The sequence below is a fragment of the Eptatretus burgeri genome, chromosome 8, assembly GCF_056783735.1.
Source record: "Eptatretus burgeri isolate ZD-2024b chromosome 8, Ebu_testis_v1, whole genome shotgun sequence".
In the NCBI taxonomy this organism is placed as follows: Eukaryota; Metazoa; Chordata; class Myxini; order Myxiniformes; family Myxinidae; genus Eptatretus; species Eptatretus burgeri.
The window spans coordinates 103981319-104003905 of NC_140968.1; the positions used below are offsets into that span (position 1 = coordinate 103981319).

Here is a 22587-nt window from a genome sequence, read left to right on the forward strand (position 1 = left end):
GATACGAGAATTATTTAATTTTTAAAGTGATTAATCATGTTGGAGAGATTGGGACAAAAACGATGTATAGCACGATATTAAAAAAAATGTATTGGGCCCAATATGTTCTTGTGGATTAGGCATGACGGGGCGAGGTGTGCGCTCTACTGGAGTGGCCTTGTAATATTTTTGTTTTTGATGTAACTGTCATTGTGGAAAGAGTCTTGGATAGCTGAGCGGCCATCTTAATGCCTCAACTATCCAGGCCGCTTAGTCGGCCTCGTTGCTGAGTGTGGTTTCAGTTTTTGTGCGTCGTTTAATTGCACTCTTCCTCTCCTGGCTATGGTTTATGCTTCGGCACACCCCGGGGTTCAACTCCCCCCCAGTCAAGCGTCAAAATCATCAATTAAAATAAAACAATCATCAAAAAGTTCAGGTTCATAATGTGATGAAGACCCTCACCAAACCTGGCCAAGAATTGAGGGGAGTCAACTGAGGATTCTCGAATATACGGTTTATTGAAGTTGCACAGCACTTGATCCGGCATAATAGCCCCTATGCTCCTCCAACAAACCGCATTTGACTTTCCTCATTTACCGTTACCAGTTCGGAACCCGCGCAGACCCCGAGGCTGCACTCAATGGAGATCCCTCTGGATCGCGGCATTCAGGACCTGACAGTGTCCCATCTGGGTCGCCAGATGTACCAGTTCGGAACCCGCGCAGACCCTGAGGCTGCGCTCAACGGAAATCCCTCCGGATCGCGGTGTCAGCTGCGCTCGACAGAGATCCCTCCGTTGAGCGCAGCCTCGGGGTCTGCACGGGTTCCGAACCGGTACATCTGGTGACCCAGATGGGACACTGTCAGGTCCTGAACGCCGCGATCCGGAGGGATCTCCGTTGAGCGCAGCCTCAGGGTCTGCGCGGGTTCCGAACTGCTAACGGTAAACGAGGAAAGTCGAATGCGGTTTGTTGGAGGAGCATAGGGGCTATTAGGCCGGATTCTTGCAAGTGCTGTGCAACTTCAATACACCGTATATTCGAGAATCCTCAATTGACTCCCCTAAATTCTTGGCCAGGATTGGTGAGGGTCTTCATCACATGTAATACAATGAAAAACAAATATGAAAATGACTCCTTACCTGGCTTTCGGAACACATGCCATCACAAGGTACAATGCGATGAACACTCCACTGTGGAGATGGAGACAATCCAAGGCTTTCATTAGAGGACGTGTGAACAGGTTTGTTAACAATCCAATGCGAGGTTAGTCGGTGTGTTATGAATGTGTCGGGCCGATAACGTGCTCCTCAGCGATCCTTTTGCTGTCGATGTCAAGTGCATGTAAGGAATATTGAGTGATTAAATAAGAATAAAAAGCTGTACAAATGGAGTGATATACTCACTAGGACACATAGTACACCACTGGATGGGCTCGAACAAAATTCCCAACTTCATCACTGGAAACAAGTGTAAATAAAGGTTGATAGTTCTTTCTCATTTTAACAACTGATCCATGCGGTTTCCATTTTCGATCAAGGAAGGACACAAAAAGCTTTTGTAAAGGAAAAGTAAGACTCCATTGATAGAACTTTTGGATAAATACATTTATGGGTTCAATCTACCCATCCGTGTATACTGACAATAACTTGGGGAACCTTTCGCAGTACAAACATCTCATTCTTGTTTAAAGAAACTTCTGCTGTTGATGCCATTCAAGGCATCCAATTCTGTACTAGTTCGGGCCAAGATTAGTTTTCCAAAATTTCATGCTTGGTGTTCAAACTTGAGCTCATGGCTCTGGATCTAAGGTTCAAGTGCTACGCACTGCGTTGAGTTGTCCGTTGTCTACGAAGGTCCGTACAGTTCATGGAAATTACATCGACAGCTCTGTATGTCCTCGTCCTGCATGTATTGTACGTACGAGCTCCTCCGTAAGCCTTAGATCACTGTGACACATCTTCGGTTATTTACATCGTTTTCTGTAATGTGGTGAACGCTTTTCCTATCCACCATTTCTTATGTTGAACGACTATTCATCGGGAGGTAGCTTGTAAAGAGTTGTAAAAAGGAAGTTTGATTAAGAGAACTTGAGAGAGTTGTATAAAAACTTACACAAAGGTGCAGATGGCCACAACAATGGTGGTGAAGGCAAGTTGCACAAACACGATGGTGTAGACCTGGAGGATAAGACAAAACTAGTACAGCACTCGCAAAAGCAAATCAGCGTTGTGATTTAAGGCAATCTTCTTGGTTATAATATTTCTCCTCAAAATGCTTGTGTCCCCATAATACAAATATCATATTTGAACTCCCCAGTCTTACTTTATTTGATCGTATCATCACCGATTGGTGAGCTGCTGTGGTACGGAGTCTAATATGTTAATACACAAACTGTTTAGCATTTAAAAACTCTGTTGGGATGAAAGCTTCCAACCCCGTACGACCTTGTAAGTATATAAACAACAGTGCAGCTTCAAATGATGAACCTCAGTGAGGTTCAACACTCAGGAGCAGCACCACAAGATTATACGGAATATTATTGTGCAAAGGGTCTTGGCACGAGAGGTCGTAGCTAATGGTGAAGCCCAGAAGGTTGAAAGACCGAACCTCTTCCATTGGTTTATTGTGACAATAGATGAGTCGCTTCATTTTTGATGATCCTTACAGAGGGACAAGGTATGTGTGTGAGATTTGCCAAGACTCACAGACTAGTCCTAAGTGTTAGAGCAGTAGCTTATCCTTTCCATGTTTGTCAACTACTTGGAACATGAAGTTCAACATCCTCAAGTGACACAAGGATCGGCGATCTAACTGTCCGTTCTAGTTCTCAGGACAGCCACTGAAAGAGGTGCAGACCCTGAAAATACTTGGCCTTACTATTTTCCTCAACCTTTCATGGTGGAATCGTATCACAAAGCATTAAAGGTCCTTCATTGACTGGCATTCTCTGTATAGCCAAAGCATTCCTGGGCCACACGTGGTGTGCGAGGCTTTCAAATGGAGTTCCATGTAATATGGCTCCCACTCTGGGCCGGTGCTCCCACTTCCCACCTTGCTCATCTTGAGGTGGTTGAAAACCAAACCTTCCACACCACTGGTATCTCAACACGTGTGCAGGATTCCCAGACACCGTTACTCTCGCAATGGTGGAAAGTTGGTGGGCCCTTTATTTTCCCACAAGTTTACATCTGACATTGCTTTTCCCACTCTCCCCTTTATTCTGTCTTCCCCAAGCTATCCCCCAAGTACCATGCATTATTCAATAACCCCTCACCTGCTCACCCTCCCAAAGTTGTCTCATTACCAACCTAGGCATAGTCTCATTAGGCATAGTTTGCGATGCTGCATTAGCATAACAACAAATTATTGAATAAAAAAATAACCAACAAGCACTTTATAAATCATGTCTGCCAAACATAAACATCCATCCATCCATTGGGACGGCACTCTGTGCAGAGCGTTGGTGCTGCCTAAGCAGTCTCCTTGGCTATTTGGTACAATCCTGGACGGGTCACCACTCCAACACAGGACACCAGTAAGCTGGCACTCATTTTGCCAACCTCAACCCAACCTGATATTGATTCAACAGCCAAATGGGATTTGAACTTAGGATCACTTGGATCCAATGCCCACAACCATAACCATTAAGCCAACACCAGGCATATACATGACCATGTCTTAATATAAATACTGTTCTTACCTTAATGACTAAAGTAGGTGCAATCGTCTTTCCCTTCAGTTATCGTAAACATCCACAATGTCCTCTGGAATCAGCTTCGCAGTTAAATCACCTTCAATGTGAAAAAGAGCCAGTGAAGAGAATCTTTCCTCCACCATGGTTGAGTAAAACCAATTTCTAATCGGTCCCATTGCAGAAAAGCTTCGTTCCGAAGTGGCCGTCCCAACTGGCAATGTGAGAGCTAACTGAAGGAGCTTGTAACAGTTTGGGTACATTCTCTGAGACAATTCTTTTTGAAGTCTCTGAAGGGTAACAACAGATTCCATTTTGGTAAAAAGGTCCACGTCTGCAGCTGCAAGCTGAGGATATATTTTGAGTGGGTCTGCATATTTCTGCAAGGGTGGATGTAGATGAATGCCATTTTTGTGACATCTTAACAACGAGTCACATGCTTCAGTAATTTCCATCGATTCTTTTGAGAATCGTCTCTAACTCTGCAGTTACAGCATCCGAAACAGGGATGCACAACTGCTGTCACTTCTTTTTGAGGTTGGGTTACAGTCACGGGTGTTTCATACACATTTGTTGCCTCTTCCACATGCTCTCTTTGACCCAAAGTTGTTGGGACAAAGAAGTCCGTAAGAGCTGCCGAGAGTTTCACAGCTCTTTTTCTTTTTTGCAAGTGATGTGTGTCTTCGTCTGGCACTGCAATGTCATGGTCTTTACAGAATTCTGTCATTCCTTTCTAAATATCATTCCAGATTTCTTCACTTCTGAGTTTTTCAAAGTACACTTTCAGGTTGTCTATGATGGAGGCAGCGTTTGCAACTGTGGTGTCGATGCTTTGAAGATTATTCATGTTGCTCCTTTGTGAGCAACATGAATAACTTTCAAAATGTCGTGAAAGATAATGAAGGAGGCATTGAATGAACTTCAAGTCATAAGATGAAAAAGGCCGTTTACTTCCACTCACCACTTTTCGCCTTGTTCACTTAGATCTCTAAGACACCGTATGATGGCAATGTAATGTGTTATTATTACAAACACACTTCTCCACTGACATGCCCAATGTGTATCACTGGGCTGCACAATCTATTTTTGCTTTACACCCAAAGCTGTCTCCATGTCGATCAACATCTGATGATTGGTTGGCTCCACAAGCACTGAATACAATTTCTCAACTACATTTAGAAAGCCCATAGCTGCACTACGACTCACTTTACAGCACTCCACAAGGACGAGGTTGAGTTTGTGTGCCATGCGATGTACATACATTGCAAACAGATGGTCATCTTTCATTCGCTGTTGAACCCCAGTTACGTGTCCTGACATAACCGCAGCACCATCATAAGATTGGACAACGATCAGCACATTCTGCAATCCATTTGTCTCCAAAGCTTTCTTGTTGGCACCATAAATGAGCAATTGACAAAGCACGGGAACCTTTCTGTGTATCTGAAAGGTTTTCTGTGTATCTGATACAAACTGAAAGCTGCTCCGTCTTCAACGATCTGGACTCATCTGCTATTATGGCAACAAACCCGGTGTTGTTCACTGCCTGGGCAATTTCTTTGAGAACCAAATCTGCACAGATCTGCAGCACTTCGTTTTGAAATTCAGGACTTGTGCAATTAAAATAACTAGCCTGCATTTTATTAAAAGGTCCGTTGTACTTTGAAATGAAATCCCAAAATTCGAGGAAATTCCCTTTCAATGTAGATTCCTTTCCCTCATTGTGCCCACAAAACGGTAAGCCAAGCTTTGAAAGGAACTCGACAACGTCACAAACCTTTACAAGGTAATCCCTGTTTCTCTCAATGGTGCATTGATGACTTTCCGAAAGTTTCACTGCTTCCTGTTTCCTGTTTCTTCGTGATGTTTGAAGCAAATGAACCTGGGAGACGACATGTTTAGACAATTTTTCCGAGATTATCTTCCAGTCCTGCACGAGTGTAAGTGACGGCAGGGAAAGCAGAACACACAGCATCTTGTTCAACAGAATATTCAACTCAAGGGAGTTTGTTGTGGTGGAAAATTGAAAAACAACCACTGTTTTTTCCCCCAATTTTCTCTTTGGAGAATCAGCCAGATGTGGCTGATTAGGTCTAATGGTTTTTCTCCGAGATCTGTAACGTTTACGTTTCTCACATCATCTTCACTGGAATGCGTGCTGAGAGAACCTGTACTCACTGCTTCCAAAGGTTCGAGCTCGTCTTGCTGTACGTGCATCGATCCGCCGTCGAGAGGTGAGCAAAGCGGCGGTGCCTGGGCCCAACCTGGGCCCGACCACCGGCGGCTCAACAGTCGCTTTCACAAAAAGCTTCCTAATGTCCATTTTAGCTTTTCTTGAGATGAGGTCCATCAAATCGTTATACTCCAAGTTAAAACTTCAATTACAGGGTACCCCACACAAACGGGGAAATGGGAAAAAGCGAGGAAATACAAAATGTGTTTCCCCGCTCGGGAAGCAGATGAAAATGGCTAAAATGGCGGACATGACGATGGACGTGCGGACATGATGATGGACGGGCGGATATGCGGAAATCGCACAGTGAGTTTGTGTTTTAAATATCATATTCCTGATCTTACATTCTCAATCTCTTTGATTCACGTTTAAATGTCCATATTTGTTTGTTCGTTCAGTGTTAAATACAAAGAGCAGGTCCTACTGGAAAAAAAAACTTCGCTCATGTTCCCCAACATCCCACATTCGTTATTTACTATTGTTGTAATAATTATTTTGTTATTAATTCCAAGTTTAAGTGAACGAACGTCCTTCCTCTCCGTCGCCCACGCATGCATCGCTAGATCGGCAGTTTAGATATTGCCTCCTTTTAAACATTTGGCTTATCCTCAAGGTTTTCATTCCTTGGTGGAGAGGTTCTCATTAGCTGACTGCTGACGCGACGATATATTTTAAGAGCTACATTATCATGTTATTGTGGTTGTTTAATGGCGTACATGGTACAACTACATGATTATTGGCGGTCCGCCATGTTCAAGGCGGTCACGTGGGTGAGGTGAGCAATGATTATGGATGGGGGTGATTAACAATACGAATCGTTTCCCATGATCATTTCTTACCCCGAGGTCTCGAGGTCTCAGGTGTGTAGACTGACCAGGTTAGACATTGTGTTGTAAGATATGTAGGCTGCAGTATTGATTTAACATTTCGATAAGAATTCTTTTTGTCTAAACTTGGTAAACTTTCATTGCTGAGCAACATTTATTCAGATCTTGTTCCAAACACCTGGTGCGTGTGAATAATAGGCGATACTTTGGGAGAGCAATCGACTGTATTGAAAAATCGCACAGCGCCGAACAAAACAGATAAGTGCAACCGCCGAGCTCCATACCCAGAATGCATTGCATGATCCCACCACAAACGTAGCCTGTTGTTGGCTTAGCGGTTAGGATGGTGGCTTGGGATCCGAGGGTCCTGAGTTTGAGTCCCGTTGGCCACTAAATTAAGACCAGGGGGTTGACTCAGCTTGTCATCCTTCCAAGGTCGGCAAAATGAGCACCAGTGTCCTGGTAATAGCGGCACTGCATCAGCGAAATAGCCGTGCCCCTTACCAATGATGCAACCAGCAGACAAAAAGGCAGCACACAATGGGAACCACCATCACCCTCAGCACCCCCTGCTGGTTGTAGCGCCCCCTGCTGGTTGTAGCGCCTCCTGCTGGTTGTGGCGCCCCCTGCTGGTTGTAGCACCCCTGCTGGTTGTAGCGCCCCCTGCTGGTTGTCATGCCCCCTGTTGGTTGTAGCGCCCCCTGCTGGTTGTAGCGCCCCCTGCTGGTTGTAGCGCCCCTGCTGATTGTCACGTCCCCTGATGGTTGTAGCGCCCCCTGCTGGTTGTCACGCCCCCTGTTTGTTATAGCACCCCCTGCTGGTTGTAGCACCCCCTGCTGGTTGTAACGCCCCCTGTTTGTTGTAGCACCCCCTGCTGGTTGTAGCACCCCCTGCTGGTTGTAACGCCCCCTGCTGGTTGTAACGCTCCCTGCTGGTTGTAGCGCTCCCTGCTGGTTGTAGCACCCCCTGCTGGTTGTCACGCCCCCTGTTTGTTGTAGCGCCCCCTGCTGGTTGTAGCACCCCCTGCTGGTTGTAACGCCCCCTGCTGGTTGTAACGCTCCCTGCTGGTTGTAGCACCCTCTGCTGGTTGTCACGCCCCCTGATTGTTGTAGCGCCCCCCTGCTGGTTGTAGCACCCCCTGCTGGTTGTAACGCCCCCTGCTGGTTGTAACGCACCCTGCTGGTTGTAACGCTCCCTGCTGGTTGTAGCACCCCCTGCTCGTTGTCACGCCCCCTGTTTGTTGTAGCGCCCCCTGCTGGTTGTAGCACCCCCTGCTGGTTGTAACGCCCCCTGCTGGTTGTAACGCCCCCTGCTGGTTGTAACGCCCCCTGCTGGTTGTAACGCTCCCTGCTGGTTGTAACGCTCCCTGCTGGTTGTAGCACCCCCTGCTGGTTGTAACGCCCCCTGCTGGTTGTAACGCTCCCTGCTGGTTGTAACGCTCCCTGCTGGTTGTAGCGCTCCCTGCTGGTTGTAGCACCCCCTGCTGGTTGTCACGCCCCCTGTTTGTTGTAGCGCCCCCTGCTGGTTGTAGCACCCCCTGCTGGTTGTAACGCCCCCTGCTGGTTGTAACGCCCCCTGCTGGTTGTAGCACCCCCTGCTGGTTGTCACGCCCCCTGTTTGTTGTAGCGCCCCCCTGCTGGTTGTAGCACCCCCTGCTGGTTGTAACGCCCCCTGCTGGTTGTAACGCACCCTGCTGGTTGTAACGCTCCCTGCTGGTTGTAGCACCCCCTGCTCGTTGTCACGCCCCCTGTTTGTTGTAGCGCCCCCTGCTGGTTGTAGCACCCCCTGCTGGTTGTAACGCCCCCTGCTGGTTGTAACGCCCCCTGCTGGTTGTAACGCCCCCTGCTGGTTGTAACGCCCCCTGCTGGTTGTAACGCCCCCTGCTGGTTGTAACGCTCCCTGCTGGTTGTAGCGCTCCCTGCTGGTTGTAGCGCCCCCTGCTGGTTGTAGCACCACTACATGTAACCTGCACTTTATTTCATGCCACCATTTTTTATAGTGAACGGAGTGAGCTTCATACTTAACGCGTGCACATGAGAGAATAGGAAACAACAACAACACAATACCCCTAGAATTTGGAATCCGTGTCGTTGGCTATGACCTTTTGCTTCCGGTTGTTTTTAAACGCTGTGCGGTGTATAAACACAATTGGGTTTTATTTCTATCTTGTGAATATTACTTAACGCGTGCACATGACAGAATAGGAAACAACAAAAACAACACAATACCCTGGCAATTGTGAATCCGTGTCGTTGGTAATGAATCTTTTGCTTCCGTTTTTTTTTTGCTTCTGGTTTTTTTTTGTTTCCTGTTTTTGTCATGGGGAATGATGCATGCCGGGAGATAAAGGCATCATCGGAGACATGAAAGACCCAAATAATATCAGACATGGTGTATATTTCCTCCACTGATTTTAATAAAGATATCTCCCGCATCATCAAAAAATATTTTTTAATCGTGATTTACGTTATTTGATCGCTGATCCCGAATCCAGGCCGAAGTAACCGGAAATTGCAGATACAGTTGTGAACAAGTTATAGGTAAAGTCAGAAGCGAATGTAAGAAGAATTCTACGTTCGCTTCTAGTATTAATTTTTTTTCGATGACATCCTGTTCTAGGCGGTGTAGTTGTTGTGAAGGTAATGTTGAGGAAATTTTTTTCAGTTGAGATCCTGTTCTCGGCGGTGTAGTTGTTGTTGTGAAGGTAATGTTGAGGTAATTTTTTTTTTTTTAGATGAGATCCTGTTCTAGGTGGTGTAGTTGTTGTTGTGAAGGTAATGTTGAGGTAATATTTATTTTTTCATATGAGATCCTGTTCTAGGTGGTGTAGTTGTCGTTGTGAAGGTAATGTTGAGGTAATATTTTTTTTCAGATGAGATCCTGTTCTTGGCGGTGTAGTTGTTGTTGTGAAGGTAATGTTGAGGTAATATTTATTTTTCAGTTGAGATCCTGTTCCAGGCGGTGTAGTTGTTGTTGTGAAGGTAATGTTGAGGTAATATATTTTTATTTCGATGAGATCCTGTTCGAGGTGGTGTAGTTGTTGTTGTGAAGGTAATGTTGAGGTAATATTTTTTTTTTAGATGATATGCTGTTCTAGGTGGTGTAGTTGTCATTGTGAAGGTAATGTTGAGGTAATTATTTTTTCAGATGAGATCCTGTTCTAGGCGGTGTAGTTGTTGTTGTGAAGGTAATGTTGAGGTAATATATTTTTTTTAGATGAGATCCTGTTCTCGGTGGAGTATTTGTCGTTGTGAAGGTAATGTTGAGGTATAATGTTGAGGATTTTTTTTTTCTTTCAGATGAGATCCTGTTCTCGGCGGTGTAGTTGTTGTTGTGAAGGTAATGTTGAGGAAATTTTTTTTTCAGTTGAGATCCTGTTCTTGGCGGTGTAGTTGTTGTTGTGAAGGTAATGTTGAGGTAATATTTTTTTCAGATGAGATCCTGTTCTAGGCGGTGTAGTTGTTGTTGTGAAGGTAATGTTGAGGTAATATTTTTTTTTTTAGATGATATGCTGTTCTAGGCGGTGTAGTTGTCATTGTGAAGGTAATGTTGAGGTAATTATTTTTTCAGATGAGATCCTGTTCTAGGCGGTGTAGTTGTTGTTGTGAAGGTAATGTTGAGGTAATATATTTTTTTTAGATGAGATCCTGTTCTAGGTGGTGTATTTGTCGTTGTGAAGGTAATGTTGAGGTATAATGTTGAGGATTTTTTTTTTCTTTCAGATGAGATCCTGTTCTCGGCGGTGTAGTTGTTGTTGTGAAGGTAATGTTGAGGAAATTTTTTTTCAGTTGAGATCCTGTTCTTGGCGGTGTAGTTGTTGTTGTGAAGGTAATGTTGAGGTAATATTTTTTTCAGATGAGATCCTGTTCTAGGCGGTGTAGTTGTTGTTGTGAAGGTAATGTTGAGGTAATATTTTTTTTCAGTTGAGATCCTGTTCTAGGCGGTGTAGTTGTTGTTGTGAAGGTAATGTTGAGGAATTTTTTTTCAGTTGAGATCCTGTTCTCGGCGGTGTAGTTGTTGTTGTGAAGGTAATGTTGAGGTAATTTTTTTTTTTTTTTTAGATGAGATCCTGTTCTAGGTGGTGTAGTTGTTGTTGTGAAGGTAATGTTGAGGTAATATTTATTTTTTCAGATGAGATCCTGTTCTAGGTGGTGTAGTTGTCGTTGTGAAGGTAATGTTGAGGTAATATTTTTTTTCAGATGAGATCCTGTTCCAGGCGGTGTAGTTGTTGTTGTGAAGGTAATGTTGAGGTAATATATTTTTATTTCGATGAGATCCTGTTCGAGGTGGTGTAGTTGTTGTTGTGAAGGTAATGTTGAGGTAATATTTATTTTTTCAGATGAGATCCTGTTCTCGGCGGTGTAGTTGTTGTTGTGAAGGTAATGTTGAGGTAATATATTTTTATGTCGATGAGATCCTGTTCGAGGTGGTGTAGTTGTTGTTGTGAAGGTAATGTTGAGGTAATATTTATTTTTTCAGATGAGATCCTGTTCTCGGCGGTGTAGTTGTTGTTGTGAAGGTAATGTTGAGGTAATATTTTTTTCAGATGAGATCCTGTTCTTGGCGGTGTAGTTGTTGTTGTGAAGGTAATGTTGAGGTAATATATTTTTATTTCGATGAGATCCTGTTCTCGGCAGTGTAGTTGTTGTTGTGAAAGTAATGTTGAGGAAATTTTTTTTCAGTTGAGATCCTGTTCTTGGTGGTGTAGTTGTTGTTGTGAAGGTAATGTTGAGGTAATATTTTTTTTCAGATGAGATCCTGTTCTTGGCGGTGTAGTTGTTGTGAAGGTAATGTTGAGGTAATATATATTTATTTCGATGAGATCCTGTTCGAGGTGGTGTAGTTGTTGTGAAGGTAATGTTGAGGTAATATATATTTATTTTGATGAGATCCTGTTCGAGGTGGTGTAGTTGTTGTTGTGAAGGTAATGTTGAGGTAATATATATTTTTTTAGATGATATGCTGTTCTCGGCGGTGTAGTTGTCATTGTGAAGGTAATGTTGAGGTAATTATTTTTTCAGATGAGATCCTGTTCTAGGCGGTGTAGTTGTTGTTGTGAAGGTAATGTTGAGGTAATATATATTTTTAGATGAGATCCTGTTCTAGGTTGTGTATTTGTCGTTGTGAAGGTCATGTTGAGGATTTTTTTTTCTTTCAGATGAGATCCTGTTCTTGGCGGTGTAGTTGTTGTTGTGAAGGTAATGTTGAGGTAATATATTTTTATTTCGATGAGATCCTGTTCTAGGCGGTGTAGTTGTTGTTGTGAAAGTAATGTTGAGGTAATATTTTTTTTTCAGTTGAGATCCTGTTCTAGGCGGTGTAGTTGTTGTTGTGAAGGTAATGTTAAGGTAATTTTTTTTTTTCAGAAGAGATCCTGTTCTTGGCGGTGTAGTTGTTGTTGTGAAGGTAATGTTGAGGTAATATATTTTTATTTCGATGAGATCCTGTTCTAGGTGGTGTAGTTGTTGTGAAGGTAATGTTGAGGTAATATATATTTTTTAGATGATATGCTGTTCTCGGTGGTGTAGTTGTCATTGTGAAGGTAATGTTGAGGTAATTATTTTTTCAGATGAGATCCTGTTCTAGGCAGTGTAGTTGTTGTTGTGAAGGTAATGTTGAGGTAATATATATTTTTAGATGAGATCCTGTTCTCGGTGGTGTATTTGTCGTTGTGAAGGTCATGTTGAGGATTTTTTTTTCTTTCAGATGAGATCCTGTTCTCGGCCGTGTAGTTGTTGTTGTGAAGGTAATGTTGAGGTAATATTTTTTTTCAGATGAGATCCTGTTCTTGGCGGTGTAGTTGTTGTTGTGAAGGTAATGTTGAGGTAATATATTTTTTTCAGTTGAGATCCTGTTCTAGGCAGTGTAGTTGTTGTTGTGAAGGTAATGTTGAGGTAATATTTTTTTTTCAGATGAGATCCTGTTCTTGGCGGTGTAGTTGTTGTTGTGAAGGTAATGTTGAGGTAATGTTTTTTTTCAGATGAGATCCTGTTCTTGGCGGTGTAGTTGTTGTTGTGAAGGTAATGTTGAGGTAATATATTTTTTTCGATGAGATCCTGTTCTAGGCGGTGTAGTTGTTGTTGTGAAGGTAATGTTGAGGTAATATTTTTTTTTCAGATGAGATCCTGTTCTAGGCGGTGTAGTTGTTGTTGTGAAGGTAATGTTGAGGAAATATATATTTTTTCAGTTGAGATCCTGTTCCAGGCGGTGTAGTTGTTGTTGTGAAGGTAATGTTGAGGTAATATATTTTTATTTCGATGAGATCCTGTTCTCGGTGGTGTGGTTGTTGTTGTGAAGGTAATGTTGAGGTAATATATATATTTTTAGATGATATGCTGTTCTTGGCGGTGTAGTTGTTGTTGTGAAGGTAATGTTGAGGTGATATATTTTTTTTTAGATGATATGCTGTTCTAGGCGGTGTAGTTGTCATTGTGAAGGTAATGTTGAGGTAATTATTTTTTCAGATGAGATCCTGTTCTAGGCGGTGTAGTTGTTGTTGTGAAGGTAATGTTGAGGTAATATATTTTTTTTAGATGAGATCCTGTTCTTGGTGGTGTAGTTGTCATTGTGAAGGTAATGTTGAGGATTTTTTTTTCTTTCAGATGAGATCCTGTTCTCGGCGGTGTAGTTGTTGTTGTGAAGGTAATGTTGAGGAATTTTTTTCAGTTGAGATTCTGTTCTTGGCGGTGGAGTTGTTGTGAAGGTAATTTTGAGGAAATTTTTTTTTTCAGATGAGATCCTGTTCTCGGTGGTGTAGTTGTCGTTGTGAAGGTAATGTTGAGGTAATATTTTTTTTTAGATGAGATCCTGTTCTAGGTGGTGTAGTTGTTGTTGTGAAGGTAATGTTTGTAATGTCCGGAGGGCAGCGGGACTCGGATAGTCGTGAGGATTCTCGAACACTTTATTGCCCGTCCAGATGCACAATACTACAGACTACCCAGGCTCCACAGACTTCACAGACTACAACCACCCCTCAGGAGGCGCGAACTCCTATATCCCGTGCAGGCACGTGACCACTCCAAAACCACTCCTCCACGCCTCCCCCATGCTCCCCGCATCGTGCCCTGCCCCCGCAGGCCACTACACCACAATGTTGAGGTAATATTTTTTTTTAGATGAGATCCTGTTCTAGGCGGTGTAGTTGTCGTTGTGAAGGTAATGTTGAGGTAATTATTTTTTCAGATGACATCCTGTTCTAGGTGGTGTAGTTGTTGTTGTGAAGGTAATGTTGAGGTAATATATTTTTTTTTACATGAGATCCTGTTCTAGGTGGTGTAGTTGTCGTTGTGAAGGTAATGTTGAGGATTTTTTTTTTTCTTTCAGATGAGATCCTTTTCGAGGCGGTGTAGTTGTTGTGAAGGTAATGTTGAGGAATTTTTTTTTTTCAGTTGAGATCCTGTTCTTGGCGGTGTAGTTGTTGTTGTGAAGGTAATGTTGAGGTAATATATTTTTTAGATGAGATGCTGTACTCGGTGGTGTAGTTGTCGTTGTGAAGGTTATGTTGAGGATTTTTTTTTTCTTTGAGATGAGATCCTGTTCTAGGCGGTGTAGTTGTTGTGAAGGTAATGTTGAGGAATTTTTTTTTTCAGTTGAGATCCTGTTCTAGGTGGTGTAGTTGTTGTTGTGAAGGTAATGTTGAGGTAATTTTTTTTTAGATGAGATCCTGTTCTTGGTGGTGTCGTTGTCGTTGTGAAGGTAATGTTGAGGTAAAATATATATATATATATATATATATATATATATATATATATATATATATATATATATATATATATATATATATATATATATATATATTTTTTTTTTTTAGATGATATGCTGTTCTCGCCGGTGTAGTTGTCGTTGTGAAGGTAATGTTGAGGTATAATGTTGAGGATTTTTTTTTTCTTTCAGATGAGATCCTGTTCTCGGCGGTGTAGTTGTTGTTGTGAAGGTAATGTTGAGGAAATTTTTTTTCAGTTGAGATCCTGTTCTTGGCGGTGTAGTTGTTGTTGTGAAGGTAATGTTGAGGTAATATTTTTTTCAGATGAGATCCTGTTCTAGGCGGTGTAGTTGTTGTTGTGAAGGTAATGTTGAGGTAATATTTTTTTTCAGTTGAGATCCTGTTCTAGGCGGTGTAGTTGTTGTTGTGAAGGTAATGTTGAGGAATTTTTTTCAGTTGAGATCCTGTTCTCGGCGGTGTAGTTGTTGTTGTGAAGGTAATGTTGAGGTAATTTTTTTTTTTTTTTTAGATGAGATCCTGTTCTAGGTGGTGTAGTTGTTGTTGTGAAGGTAATGTTGAGGTAATATTTATTTTTTCAGATGAGATCCTGTTCTAGGTGGTGTAGTTGTCGTTGCGAAGGTAATGTTGAGGTAATATTTTTTTCAGATGAGATCCTGTTCCAGGCGGTGTAGTTGTTGTTGTGAAGGTAATGTTGAGGTAATATATTTTTATTTCGATGAGATCCTGTTCGAGGTGGTGTAGTTGTTGTTGTGAAGGTAATGTTGAGGTAATATTTATTTTTTCAGATGAGATCCTGTTCTCGGCGGTGTAGTTGTTGTTGTGAAGGTAATGTTGAGGTAATATATTTTTATGTCGATGAGATCCTGTTCGAGGTGGTGTAGTTGTTGTTGTGAAGGTAATGTTGAGGTAATATTTATTTTTTCAGATGAGATCCTGTTCTCGGCGGTGTAGTTGTTGTTGTGAAGGTAATGTTGAGGTAATATTTTTTTTCAGATGAGATCCTGTTCTTGGCGGTGTAGTTGTTGTTGTGAAGGTAATGTTGAGGTAATATATTTTTATTTCGATGAGATCCTGTTCTAGGCAGTGTAGTTGTTGTTGTGAAAGTAATGTTGAGGAAATTTTTTTTTCAGTTGAGATCCTGTTCTTGGTGGTGTAGTTGTTGTTGTGAAGGTAATGTTGAGGTAATATTTTTTTTCAGATGAGATCCTGTTCTTGGCGGTGTAGTTGTTGTGAAGGTAATGTTGAGGTAATATATATTTATTTCGATGAGATCCTGTTCGAGGTGGTGTAGTTGTTGTGAAGGTAATGTTGAGGTAATATATATTTATTTTGATGAGATCCTGTTCGAGGTGGTGTAGTTGTTGTTGTGAAGGTAATGTTGAGGTAATATATACTTTTTTAGATGATATGCTGTTCTCGGCGGTGTAGTTGTCATTGTGAAGGTAATGTTGAGGTAATTATTTTTTCAGATGAGATCCTGTTCTAGGCGGTGTAGTTGTTGTTGTGAAGGTAATGTTGAGGTAATATATATTTTTAGATGAGATCCTGTTCTAGGTTGTGTATTTGTCGTTGTGAAGGTCATGTTGAGGATTTTTTTTTCTTTCAGATGAGATCCTGTTCTTGGCGGTGTAGTTGTTGTTGTGAAGGTAATGTTGAGGTAATATATTTTTATTTCGATGAGATCCTGTTCTAGGCGGTGTAGTTGTTGTTGTGAAAGTAATGTTGAGGTAATATTTTTTTCAGTTGAGATCCTGTTCTAGGCGGTGTAGTTGTTGTTGTGAAGGTAATGTTAAGGTAATTTTTTTTTTTTCAGAAGAGATCCTGTTCTTGGCGGTGTAGTTGTTGTTGTGAAGGTAATGTTGAGGTAATATATTTTTATTTCGATGAGATCCTGTTCTAGGTGGTGTAGTTGTTGTGAAGGTAATGTTGAGGTAATATATATTTTTTAGATGATATGCTGTTCTCGGTGGTGTAGTTGTCATTGTGAAGGTAATGTTGAGGTAATTATTTTTTCAGATGAGATCCTGTTCTAGGCAGTGTAGTTGTTGTTGTGAAGGTAATGTTGAGGTAATATATATTTTTAGATGAGATCCTGTTCTCGGTGGTGTATTTGTCGTTGTGAAGGTCATGTTGAGGATTTTTTTTTCTTTCAGATGAGATCCTGTTCTCGGCCGTGTAGTTGTTGTTGTGAAGGTAATGTTGAGGTAATATTTTTTTTCAGATGAGATCCTGTTCTTGGCGGTGTAGTTGTTGTTGTGAAGGTAATGTTGAGGTAATATATTTTTTTCAGTTGAGATCCTGTTCTAGGCAGTGTAGTTGTTGTTGTGAAGGTAATGTTGAGGTAATATTTTTTTTTCAGATGAGATCCTGTTCTTGGCGGTGTAGTTGTTGTTGTGAAGGTAATGTTGAGGTAATGTTTTTTTTCAGATGAGATCCTGTTCTTGGCGGTGTAGTTGTTGTTGTGAAGGTAATGTTGAGGTAATATATTTTTTTCGATGAGATCCTGTTCTAGGCGGTGTAGTTGTTGTTGTGAAGGTAATGTTGAGGTAATATTTTTTTTCAGATGAGATCCTGTTCTAGGCGGTGTAGTTGTTGTTGTGAAGGTAATGTTGAGGAAATATATTTTTTTTCAGTTGAGATCCTGTTCCAGGCGGTGTAGTTGTTGTTGTGAAGGTAATGTTGAGGTAATATATTTTTATTTCGATGAGATCCTGTTCTCGGTGGTGTGGTTGTTGTTGTGAAGGTAATGTTGAGGTAATATATATATTTTTAGATGATATGCTGTTCTTGGCGGTGTAGTTGTTGTTGTGAAGGTAATGTTGAGGTGATATATTTTTTTTTAGATGATATGCTGTTCTAGGCAGTGTAGTTGTCATTGTGAAGGTAATGTTGAGGTAATTATTTTTTCAGATGAGATCCTGTTCTAGGCGGTGTAGTTGTTGTTGTGAAGGTAATGTTGAGGTAATATATTTTTTTTAGATGAGATCCTGTTCTTGGTGGTGTAGTTGTCATTGTGAAGGTAATGTTGAGGATTTTTTTTTCTTTCAGATGAGATCCTGTTCTCGGCGGTGTAGTTGTTGTTGTGAAGGTAATGTTGAGGAATTTTTTTTTCAGTTGAGATTCTGTTCTTGGCGGTGGAGTTGTTGTGAAGGTAATTTTGAGGAAATTTTTTTTTTCAGATGAGATCCTGTTCTCGGTGGTGTAGTTGTCGTTGTGAAGGTAATGTTGAGGTAATATTTTTTTTTAGATGAGATCCTGTTCTAGGTGGTGTAGTTGTTGTTGTGAAGGTAATGTTTGTAATGTCCGGAGGGCAGCGGGACTCGGATAGTCGTGAGGATTCTCGAACACTTTATTGCCCGTCCAGATGCACAATACTACAGACTACCCAGGCTCCACAGACTTCACAGACTACAACCACCCCTCAGGAGGCGCGAACTCCTATATCCCGTGCAGGCACGTGACCACTCCAAAACCACTCCTCCACGCCTCCCCCACGCTCCCCGCATCGTGCCCTGCCCCCGCAGGCCACTACACCACAATGTTGAGGTAATATTTTTTTTTAGATGAGATCCTGTTCTAGGCGGTGTAGTTGTCGTTGTGAAGGTAATGTTGAGGTAATTATTTTTTCAGATGACATCCTGTTCTAGGTGGTGTAGTTGTTGTTGTGAAGGTAATGTTGAGGTAATATATTTTTTTTTACATGAGATCCTGTTCTAGGTGGTGTAGTTGTCGTTGTGAAGGTAATGTTGAGGATTTTTTTTTTTTCTTTCAGATGAGATCCTTTTCGAGGCGGTGTAGTTGTTGTGAAGGTAATGTTGAGGAATTTTTTTTTTTCAGTTGAGATCCTGTTCTTGGCGGTGTAGTTGTTGTTGTGAAGGTAATGTTGAGGTAATATATTTTTTAGATGAGATGCTGTACTCGGTGGTGTAGTTGTCGTTGTGAAGGTTATGTTGAGGATTTTTTTTTTCTTTGAGATGAGATCCTGTTCTAGGCGGTGTAGTTGTTGTGAAGGTAATGTTGAGGAATTTTTTTTTTCAGTTGAGATCCTGTTCTAGGTGGTGTAGTTGTTGTTGTGAAGGTAATGTTGAGGTAATTTTTTTTTAGATGAGATCCTGTTCTTGGTGGTGTCGTTGTCGTTGTGAAGGTAATGTTGAGGTAAAATATATATATATATATATATATATATATATATATATATATATATATATTTTTTTTAGATGATATGCTGTTCTCGCCGGTGTAGTTGTCGTTGTGAAGGTAATGTTGAGGATTTTTTTTTCTTTCAGATGAGATCCTGTTCTCGGCGGTGTAGTTGTTGTTGTGAATGTAATATTTAGGTAATATGTATTTTTTCATAGCAAAAAGACTTTAATTTGATATATTTAAGAAGCGAATGTAAGAAGAATTCTTCGTTCGCTTCTCGGCTTTGCCTATTCCATATTAATATATACATTAAGCACGTGCTCTGTGTATTGTTTTATCTTAGCAGCGGATTAGCATCAGCAGCTCAACCAAGACCCATTTAAGCAGAGAAACCCAGTGTAAATCAGAATTGGGTGAAAATAAGGCAAAACACACCCCTGTAGGTATAACTAGAAATCTATGTGTTTATCTCGGTCACAATACTTGGACTGTTTATGTTAATGTGTACAGCCTCAGCATCAAGCTCTTCCGGTTCATCAACATTTTATCATGTTTGTTGCTGTTTGTACCACGACCTTGTAAAACACATGGTAATTACTAATTACATGACTTATTTACTGTACTCTCTGTGTAAAATTGTAACCTTGTAAAATGAAAAATTCCCCGAGCATAAAACCGGGAATTCTTTCATAACAAATTGCTGGGGACCCGTGAATATCTTCAGTTTTATATTCGCGTTCGCCGTTCACTTCCGTCTCATGTACTGCATGTACATTATAATGTGCAGTAAACCGTTAATCTGGTTTGAAAAAGGGATGCAGCCAATCGCATCAATCCGTGCAAATATCTCGATATCTGCTGTGGCTGGAACAGGATATCCATGCATTTGGGTTCCGTTCCGCTTTGTTACGACTCACGTTGAAATACGGGATGTTTTTTAATCTTTATTATAAAAACAAATATATGAGGGGGCATTGCGCAGACTATTTATTTTGTGTCAACAAATCTGACAACAACCACGCTTCCAGTAACACCCCATGACTATTCCTTCATCTTTTGTCAACACGGCCTCTTCTCTTATCTCTCTTCATACGTTGGAAAAAACAAATCACAAAAAAACAAACAATCTCACCCTCTCTCTTCGAAAGGACCTTCTGGCAGCCCTCCTCTCTACTTTCTTAATCATCCTCTTGAGTTGGTGTTTACCCCCCCCCCCCTCCATCACTCGTCCCTCTCTCCTGTTCGTGTTGAACTCTTATGTCTTGATCCATTCAGTGTACTCGCTCTTCCACGAGCCTTGACTATGTATACAAAAAAGGACTTTACGGTTGGTAAAATAATCTCTCAGTTCCCCCCTTCCATCACCCCATTCCCCCCCCCCCCAATCTGTAGCAATCCTCATCTTTGGCAAAGAGAGGCTGAACCTGGCAATTGCAGTCACTAAGATACTTTTTATGGACCTCGTTCGGTCTCGGAGATACTCCATCACTTTTGACTCGAGAAACGCACCATCTCAACCACAGTGCCAGTGACTGTGCCCCTTTGACACACCTGCCGTTTACTACAACTACATGGTCCTGCTGCTCAAGTAAGACGAAACATGAACACACCTTCTTGATGAAATTTTGACGCACACTCTTATCGCTCCAGCCTTCCGCAGCTATGTCAGGCATCTGGTGAGGCAAACAGTGGAGAAAAACAGGGACAATGGCCAAGACAATGAGACATGTTTCGGCTCAGATCATAAACAACAACTCATAAGGACGTTAAATTATGCAAAACAATTGGGACAGTACAGATCACATGTCGCCTTCCATTCATCACTGATTTATCCGTTTGAAAAGAGTGATCATACGTCCAGCTTCCGCTGCTACGTCTCGTACAATGTACGGTATCCAAGGTAACTGTGTGTTGGCCTTCTATGACATATGGTTCATTTTGAAACTGTGCACCCATGGATTGGTGGGTAGCACGTACTTGTACATGTCACAGAGCAGTGAAGGAGTTAAATAATCGAAGTGTACAAAGTTGAAACGCAGAAACAAGTTCGATTGAAACAGCAAAAGCATTTGAGAATAGGGAAGAGGTGGACAAGCAGGTGAAAGGTGTTGGAAAACTGCCTGTTGGTTAATAGGGGAGCAAGTGCTGTGCCCTTGTTCCTGAAAGGCTCAAAGCTTTAGCCTCCATTTAGTCTCCAGGGCAGGGTGTGCTGCAGCTGTCCTAGCTCACACACAACAGCAACACGACAGCACTAATGCCACGCCAATCGCGTGGTGAGCTGGAGGGGTAGGTATCATGGAGTTTCATAGGACATTGGTTTTGTATGTAGAATGTATAGAAAACTATATACTGTACTGTATTAGTCGTTGCTATATGTGTGGCGACATCAAAGGGCTCCACAGTGACGTCATAGGAAAAGGAGTAGGTCTATGTGAATGTTTGTGAGTCTGCATTAATGAGGTAAGGCATCTCCTTTAAAAGGTCCCTGTAGAGCTTCAATCTCCAGTTGTCTTGCTTGTACTACACCTATTCATCTGATGGAAGAGACCCTTGGTTTGAGGGCACAGTTGACTACTATTCATTGTTTCAAAGCAACTACATTAACATTGCCATGAAGGGGAAGTTGGTGCAATCTATTTTCAGATCATTAATTGTACAGCAGCTTTGGCAGTGAAAGCAGGGAGTTCCCACAGTGAGGGAAATGGAGGCTTAGGTTCCCCGTCCTTGGGCAGCCCGATGATGTAATGGTAACAAGAAATATGGGGGAAATGGGGGCACCCACAATCACCCCTTGAGAAATGGTAATGTAATGGTTACAATTAGGGTTGTCGAGAGTCAGCACTGACCCCGGGGCAAACAACTGCCCCCCCTCCTCCCCCTCCTCTCTCTCTTCTTAAAGACCTATCTAAAAAGAAGATCCTAAATTTGCACAGCAACAAGCTCATAAACAAAGCACAGCGGCAGCCATTTGTAGCTCACAGTATATAAGTGTAAAAAAGTAAACAAAATATCAACAAGTATTTATTAAATCTGTAAAGTAACAAAAAAAAATGAATTATTGTTTCAATTATTATTTTAATCATTACCTGTACCACCAAAGATGGGCGGAGGTTATGTTTACACCCCAGTCTGTCTGCTTGTCTGTCTGTCTCTGTCTGTCTGTGAACGGGATATCTCAAAAAGTTGTGGATGGGTTCAGATGAAACTTTGTTGGACAGGTTGTGTGGCAATGACTAATTGATTAGATTTTGGTGAAGATCCAGATCCGGATCCTGGAATTTTTTTGCATGATTCTTCACCATTGAGAGATGAGGCCAAAAACGATATATAGCACGACATCTCAAAAAGTTTGGATAGATTTTGACAAAACTTGGTGAATGAGTTAGGTAGGTGACAAGAACAACCCGATTTGATTTTGGTTCAATTCCCGATGCAGATTGGGTCTATCAGTGGGACGCAAAACCTAAACTGTTTAGCCTGGCAGAGGTATGTGTTCTACTGAGTGCCATTCTAATTATTAATATATTGTTGCGGAAATTGCCCTTAGTGTGTTATTAAATATAGGATAGCCCAGATTCCCCATTAAATGTATGTTTAGCCAGGACTGAGAGTTTCTTCTTCTTCTTCTTCCTTCGAGTTTCAGGACCCTCGGACTTCTGAGAGTTCCCGCCCAGCGCTCTGAGGGGGAGTGGCCTAGAGAAGGAAGTAAAACTGAAGGGAGGAGCCAGTCGGCTTTGAGACGAGCGAGCGCCGGATCGGCAGTAAGAGGAACCGCCTGAGCCACGAGAAGCGGCGCGCCCCAAAAGAAAGGAGAAGTGAAAACTGCAGTCTGCCATTTTGGCAGTGCGAGAGGCCGCCTGCACGTCGAGTCGGGCGATCGACTTTGTGGAGGAGTGGTTTTGGCCGGCGGTGCATTCTTGGCCACAGACCCAGCCTGCGGAGCCCAACATCTCGATTTGGCCTGATCTGGTGAACAGGCCAGGCCTGGA

At 41.9% G+C, this 22587-nt stretch overlaps 1 protein-coding gene across 1 annotated transcript in view; it reads right to left on the minus strand.

The window, feature by feature from the left end:
* LOC147022469 (protein lifeguard 3-like) overlaps positions 1-22587 on the minus strand; it is a 40437-nt gene that overhangs the window by 11620 nt on the left and 6230 nt on the right. The window contains exons 2-5 of the mRNA XM_085893382.1: positions 20209-20271; positions 2094-2158; positions 1385-1438; positions 1121-1171 (exon numbers count right to left, since the gene is read on the minus strand). Of these exons, the coding sequence (XP_085749508.1) occupies positions 1121-1171; positions 1385-1438; positions 2094-2158; positions 20209-20271 (233 nt within the window). The remainder of the gene's footprint in view (positions 1-1120; positions 1172-1384; positions 1439-2093; positions 2159-20208; positions 20272-22587) is intronic.